The sequence below is a fragment of the Pholis gunnellus genome (assembly GCF_910591455.1).
Source record: "Pholis gunnellus genome assembly, chromosome: 12".
Taxonomy (NCBI): domain Eukaryota; kingdom Metazoa; phylum Chordata; class Actinopteri; order Perciformes; family Pholidae; genus Pholis; species Pholis gunnellus.
In genome coordinates, this window is record NC_136539.1 from 24,251,356 (window position 1) to 24,258,855 (window position 7,500).

Below are 7,500 nucleotides of genomic sequence, written 5' to 3' on the forward strand. Positions count from 1 at the left end.
GTGTGTGTGTGTGTGTGTGTGTGTCTCTCCAGGACGTCCTCTCCTGGTCAGGTTCTTCTCCCCATCGCCAACTGGAAACCTAAGAACCCTCCTGTGTACGAAGACGACTACGGACCTCCGATAGTACACGTCTACGAGGTACTAATACACATCTGTGTACTCCAAACATACAGTATATATGTATATTAGACATTAGCTGTGGTTGAAAGTAATTAAGTACATTTACTCAAGTACTTATTATAAGAATATTCAGTTCTTGTACTTTACTCGAGTATTTCCATTTTCTTTAAACTTCTACTCTTCTCCCTCTTAAAGGGAAACATTGTAGTTTTTACTCTGCTACATGGATCTAATAACGTCAGTAGACTCAGATTAATAGTACGAAGATATAATCACCAAAGTATGTGACTCGTTCACGCAGTCCGTCTCTGCTCTCAGCTCCAGAACAGCGGGCCCAGTACCATCAGCAAGGCCACGCTGGAGGTGGACTGGCCGTACCGGTACAGGAACGGGTCTCTGCTCTACATCACCAGCTTAGAGACGGAGGGACCGATCAACTGCACCTCGGACACCGAGATCAACCCGCTCAACCTGACGGTGAGGGACACGCTCTTATTGTGAAGGACGTCTCTTCACTAACAGGATGTTCTTTAGTTTAGTGACGGAGAAGAAAGATCCTCTGAGACACAGAAGAAGAAGAAGAGAAATCAGCTGGAAGCTTAGATTTAAACAGGAACAACTTCCTGTTTCTGTGTCAAGAGTTTCACAATAAAAGCATCGTAGAACAAGCTGGAGTTAACTTCATCAAAGCTCTTCTTCAGACTTCAGTTAGTGTCGAAGCTCTTCTATCAACAGTCACCGATCAATCATTTCAATAAACCACGTTAATAACCTCATGAAACCAAACTTTATTTACATGTCTTTAGTTATTAATATTATTAATGTGTGTGTGTGTGTGTGTGTGTGTGTGTGTGTGTGTGTGTGTGTGTGTGTGTGTGTGTGTGTGTGTGTGTGTGTGTGTGTGTGTGTGTGTGTGTGTGTGTTAGAACCCGCTGTCCTCGGAGAAGAACGTCAGCGTGGCTCCACCAAGAGAACGAGAGACGGAGGGACGGAACCGGAACCACAGAACCAAGAGAGACCTGGAGACTCGAGACTCACAGAACGACCTGCAGACACTGGTACACACACACACACACACACACACACACATATATACATACAGAGACCTACACGCAGAGACACACACACATATATATACACACACACACAGACACACACAGGCGTTTATGTTCATGGGTAGAAAAAAATATGTGTATATATGTGTGTGTCTGTGTGCACGTGTATATGTGTGTGTTTGTGTTTATATATATATATATATGTGTGTGTGTGTATATATGTGTGTGTGTGTGTGTAGGAATGCAGCCCAGCTGAGTGTCAGCATATCAGATGTCAGGTGGGTCGTCTAGAGAGGAGGAAGAACGCCATCCTCTTCATCTACTCCCGCCTGGCCGTCGACAACTTCCTCAAGGTGACAGAGAGGAGCTTCATCACACACTTCCTGTTTCACATCTTCTTCATCATCTTCATCTTCATCTGGCTCCTTTAATTTGTTTAATCTGTATGGTCATGTATTCAGACGGAGAACCAGAACCGCTCGTATGTGGTCCGGGCGACGGCGACCTTCAGCGTCATCGAGATGCCGTACAAGATCCAGGATTCAGAGCTCCCGTCCAACAGCACCACTGTGAGAGACTTACATTTAAAGAGACAGTACGACCTGTGAGAGACTTACATTTAAAGAGACAGTACGACCTGTGAGAGACTTACATTTAAAGAGACAGTACGACCTGTGAGAGACTTACATTTAAAGAGACAGTACGACCTGTGAGAGACTTACATTTAAAGAGACAGTACGACCTGTGAGAGACTTACATTTAAAGAGACAGTACGACCTGTGAGAGACTTACGTTTAAAGAGACAGTACGACCTGTGAGAGACTTGCATTTAAAGAGACAGTACGACCTGTGAGAGACTTACGTTTAAAGAGACAGTACGACCTGTGAGAGACTTGCATTTAAAGAGACAGTACGACCTGTGAGAGACTTACGTTTAAAGAGACAGTACGACCTGTGAGAGACTTACATTTAAAGAGACAGTACGACCTGTGAGAGACTTGCATTTAAAGAGACAGTACGACCTGTGAGAGACTTGCATTTAAAGAGACAGTACGACCTGTGAGAGACTTGCATTTAAAGAGACAGTACGACCTGTGAGAGACTTACGTTTAAAGAGACAGTACGACCTGTGAGAGACTTACGTTTAAAGAGACAGTACGACCTCGGAGAGACTTGCATTTAAAGAGACAGTACGACCTGTGAGAGACTTGCATTTAAAGAGACAGTACGACCTGTGAGGGTCGTACTGTCTAGTCAGAGGCCCCGCCCGATCAGACCGTACTGATCCCCCTCACGGTTTAACGTATTTAAGCTATTTGGACTGTAATTGTAAGTACTGTGTGTGTGTGTGTGTGTGTGTGTGTGTGTGTGTGTGTGTGTGTGTGTGTGTGTGTGTGTGTGTGTGTGTGTGTGTGTGTGTGTGTGTGTGTGTGTGTGTGTGTGTGTGTGTGTGTGTGTGTGTGTGTGTTCTCAGGTGAGTGTGTCTGTGATGTGGGTGGCTGATGCTCCTCAGCCGGTTCCTGGTTGGGTCGTAGCTCTGGCGGTTCTGGCAGGTCTGCTGCTTCTGGCGCTGCTCATCTTCATCATGTACAAGGTGAGTTCAAAGCCTCCAGTGATGTCACTTGAGTCAGCGGTCAGGTTTCAGAAACGTAAGAACTGAAGAAGCTACGATATCTATAGAGTCCTGATTCCTGCATCAAAGGAAATCGTTGCTAATACTTTAGTACACTGGTTATAATTAGTTATAATATTAGAAATATTCTAATTCATAATCATGACATCATTACAGATCCTCTGACTATAATCATGATATATATTTAAATAAATCTGGAGTTAGAAAGAAGTGGTCACTGCTCATCTCGTATGCAGAACACACCAGTCTGCCACAGACCTGTAAAGCAGGGAGAGGTGCATTGTGGGTAATGTAGGCACCATGTTTTGACCAGGAAGAAGAATATCTCCTCTTCTTCCTCCTCCTCGGTCTCTTCTGTCAGCTGTTCAATAAATGCAGAATATCTACTATAAAAACATTCAAAACAAACTGAATCAAAGGATTCAGAAACATGTTCAGTTTATTAAAATCAACTGTTTGAAAATATCTTTGTATTTCCTGAAGTTTAAGTTGCTGTGATGAATAACATGTAAACGCAATCTTCTTCTCCTTCTTCTTCTCCTCCTCCTCCTCCTTCTTCTTCTCTCCCTCTAGCTGGGTTTCTTTAAGAGGGTCCGCCCCCCCCAGGAGGACTGCACAGAGAAGGAGCAGCTCCAGCCGGAGGAGAACGGGAACCCGGATGCTTAGAGGAGGACAGACGTCCATGAAAAGAGACATTCAGGGTAAAAACCAACGAGGAAGAAGCGTCCTCTGTTTCCACTGCTGAGAGGCAGCAAAGTCTTCTGGGTTCTTTCTTTTATTTCATTAATTATGTTGAGAAGCTCCACAGATGATCCTCACAGCTCAATATTAATATTCTATTATATGAAGCTAAGCTGCAGTCAGCTGCTGGCTAGCATAGCTTAGCATAGAGACCATTATGTTTGATTGATTGTAATCAGTGAGCTGTTTCCTGTGCCACAAAGACAGGCGAGCTGTTTCCCCGTTTCCAGTCTTTATGCTAAGCTAAGCTAACCAGCTTCATATTTACCCTGTTTGTTAGTTTTTCTTCTGTTTGTGTCCACAACTGCTGATAGATTTAAGATCAACACTGTTTTCTACTGAAATAATTAGAACTGTAGTTTCACTTTCTGAGGTGTTTTGTAAAGTTCAGGATCTGGTCTGAGATCAGATCCTGGTCCGAGGTTTAGAGGTGGAGGTTCATGAGCTTCTGGTCTGGGATCATCTTTATGTTCTGTTGATATTAACATGTTAGTGAAGGTTATCATCACCATTTAAATTTAAATAAATGAAGTTTAGGATGCAGTTTAAATGTTAAATGAGTTTTAATCCACTGAAGGGAAGTCTTTATATAACAATAACAAAATACTGCAAATTAACTTCTTTTCAAAAAATACAACAGAGAACAAAAAGCTGTTAGAAATACAGATGCGGTGACGAACCAAGGGATTGTGGGTAATAATTGTTAATTAATGAATCAGCATTATGAAATATGATTAGTCAGCATTAAGTGAAACGGTGTCTGTTTTTGGATAAAGATGGTTTAGTTTCTGATGATGTAACGTTACAGTAATATATTTACTCTGATATATTCTCTTTGCTTTGGGTGGGGGGGGGGGGGGGCAGGGATGAGCTTTGGGATGCTGTTTTTTTGTGTTTTATGTATTTTTTTATGTATTTTCGACAAAACCATGATGATAATCAAGATTTATTCCGGCTCATTTCAACACGATCTATAATTTGTTTTGTTGTAAATTATGTTAAATTTAATTTAATTAAAATTTAAAATTAAACTCAAACTGTTCGCTAAGCCCCGCCCCCTGAATAGTGACGTCCAATCACAGCGAGGGTCGACATGCCGGTCAGTGTTTTTCAACGACGTACAAGAAGCTTTTTTAAAAGAACAAGTGATCAAACAGGATCTAGCACGTCCAGCTAGCTGGCTAGCTTACTTCCTACAGTAGTAACCACAGACTCACGGTGACGTCTCTCTTTGATTTGTGGATGTTTTGAAGCTTCAAGTTCTGCGATTTCGCTGTCACCATCTTGTTTTTTTGCAACCAGTGAACAGGAAGTGACCATATCTGGACTGAGGAGGAGTGACGTAGAGACACCGTATACGTCTCCGGTAGAGACCTGTCAATCACTGTGTAGCCCCGCCCCTAAAGCATCCCCTGCTTTATGGTCTGTGTGACTCTAAATGGACCATCATTTACTAAATGAACATCATGCTGTATTGAAGAAGACTTGAAACTAGAGATTGAGACCATAAACTCATGTTTACAATGTTTACTGAGGTAATAAATCAAGAGAGAAGTCGAGTCATTTTCTCATAGACTTCTATACAACCAGAGGAGTCTCCCCCTGGTGGACACTAGAGAGGATGCAGCTTTAACACGTGAAGCTTTGACTTCACTTTAAGGAACCGGAGGTCGTCTCCTGATACAAACAGATTATCTGCCCAAATCCAGACCATTCAAAGAAGAATAAAGCACTACTTTGTTCTGCTAGCTTTTTAGCTAGCTACCGGGTCAACATTAGCATACTAAACCCTAATCGTAACATTTCTTCTTTTGTCTGATCACTAGAGACTTCATTGGCCTCATGTCCTCTCGGCTGTCTTAATTATTTCTCTTGCTGCGTCTTTTCTCAAGACGTACGATGAACATGTTTACTGTCGCTGCAGTTTATTTTAACATCAACTGCCAAAAAAAAGCTAACGTGAGGCGTAATGATTTACTTTCTCGACCCAAAGTGTTGAAGTATGCGCGGACATCATTCAAAAATTGCGGCTTGCTAGCTAGTTAGCTTATTAGACATAAAGATAAATCTGTGGATTTAACAACTTTTAAAATCAGATTTCAGGCGATGGTGGTTTTTCGGAAATATTTGGTCTCTACTCGTGTTAAATCTGTCGTCATCATCATCGTAAACCGTACGACAACAGACGGGTCGACCGGCGTAGCAACATCAACATTAAGGGCGGGGCTTAACAGAGTTTCTTTGTTCTTTCTCTTTGTTTTTTTATTACTGATATTTTTCATTAATGGCAGCTTTGCTGTGTGTGTGTGTGTGTGTGTGTGTGTGTGTGTGTGTGTGTGTGTGTGTGTGTGTGTGTGTGTGTGTGTGTGTGTGTGTGTGTGTGTGTGTGTGTGTGTGTGTGTGTGACCTTACCCATATTGGGTTTGCATCATGAATAAATGATAATTGTTAAAAAATATATTTTAATCCAATTAACAATCACAATGAAATAACTCCACGAAAACACTTTTTATTTGTTTGTTGTCATCGCTTTGTTTTGCAGAAGTTAAGGATGAACTGGTTCTATTGGTTCTATTGGTTCTATTGGTTCTAGTGGTGGATTTCAGTCTTCACTCTTTTTACTTTGAATCCGATGTTTCTGACCGACCTGGTCGCTAACGTACGATTTGTGTTGCTCCTAACGTAGTGTTATTACGGTAATGAGACGAAGGTCCTGGAAGATGCATGTACACGTTTCTTCTTTTTTCTTTTCTGTTCTTTTCGAAGCATAAATAAATACTAATATAATAAATTGGATGAACACTTAGAGTTTAACAGCAGCGTCTGAGATCTGATGATTGATAAACACAACATATTTTTCCACCTTTTTTTTCTTGTAAATCTACGACTTTAATCCCCTCCCCCGCTCCATAATTATTATTTTTTTACCTACTAGGATCCTGATACGTCGTCGTAAACGTCAAGAAGTCGGCATTCAAACCAATAAAATATGAACTATTTTTGATGTACGTATTCTTTCACCTAGAGAATAAAAAAATAACTGTTTGATAAAGAGATGATTTCACCTTTTGAACTGAAATAAACTGATTTGTTCACATTTGATTTGTCTTTGATTTGATTATTATGTTGTTGCATCTGAAACATGAGCTGTGATCTTTTAACGAGACATACAAATAATAAAACCTGCAAAAACAATTAAACGAGACATTCAAATGATGTTTTCTTCAGAATATTATCACATTGTTGGAACACTTTATCAAGTTTCAAAGGTTCATTCCACAAAAATACTACTTCCTGTCTTGCAAATCATTTTGGTTTGTAACAGTTGCATGCTGGGAAATTGTGTAATTAGCAGAAAGCTTATCACTTAAAACAGAAATCAGGCTATGACACAAATTACCCAACATGCAACTCTGAGGAACCAAGTTGAATTATATTTGATGCAATAATAAACACTAACAAGCAACAATACTTTTCAATAAGGATCACTCTACTCTTTGAGATGCAGTATGAAGTACAAGTACCTTGAATTTGTATTTAAGTACAAACTTGAGTCAACACACAGAGACGCAACAGAGTTTTCTTTCAATATTTAATCAGTTTTTCTACATTCTGTCATCCAGAACATCATAAAAGCTGAAGGACCTTCATGTCCTCCGATTGGTCAGCATGTCAGCAGGTAGCTGAGGTCACTTCCTGGTTCGTACTCCACCGGGGGCTTTCCCCTAAAACACACAAATGCATCACGGTTGCTGCTGGTGTCACTGATGAGCTTTCAGGTTCTAAGTAGACCGACTGTGTTTGTGTTACCTGGTGAACAGTCTGGCTTTAGTGGTTCCCAGGAGAGTCGCTTTGTTTCCCTCCACCAGCAGCAGAGACCCCTCCCTCAGGCCCTGAGGACAACCAATCACAGAGCACGATGTCATGCTAACAGACTGAGGCTAAAGCTAA

The 7,500-nt window shown here is 41.1% G+C and overlaps 2 protein-coding genes across 2 annotated transcripts in view; one reads left to right on the plus strand and one right to left on the minus strand.

Annotated features, from left to right (window-relative positions):
* The window catches only part of itgav (integrin, alpha V), a 29,198-nt gene extending 22,552 nt beyond the window's left edge, over positions 1–6,646 (plus strand). Inside the window, exons 26-32 of the mRNA XM_079170858.1 lie at positions 33–138; positions 439–597; positions 1,047–1,178; positions 1,415–1,528; positions 1,637–1,744; positions 2,650–2,769; positions 3,382–6,646. Coding sequence (XP_079026984.1) covers positions 33–138; positions 439–597; positions 1,047–1,178; positions 1,415–1,528; positions 1,637–1,744; positions 2,650–2,769; positions 3,382–3,474 — 832 coding nt within the window. The 3' untranslated portion in view covers positions 3,475–6,646. The remainder of the gene's footprint in view (positions 1–32; positions 139–438; positions 598–1,046; positions 1,179–1,414; positions 1,529–1,636; positions 1,745–2,649; positions 2,770–3,381) is intronic.
* Positions 6,647–7,124: 478 nt separating this feature from the next.
* LOC306704504 (alpha-aspartyl dipeptidase) overlaps positions 7,125–7,500 on the minus strand; it is a 5,358-nt gene continuing 4,982 nt past the window's right edge. The window contains exons 7-8 of the mRNA XM_079170876.1: positions 7,360–7,442; positions 7,125–7,274 (exon numbers count right to left, since the gene is read on the minus strand). Of these exons, the coding sequence (XP_079027002.1) occupies positions 7,214–7,274; positions 7,360–7,442 (144 nt within the window). The 3' untranslated portion in view covers positions 7,125–7,213. The remainder of the gene's footprint in view (positions 7,275–7,359; positions 7,443–7,500) is intronic.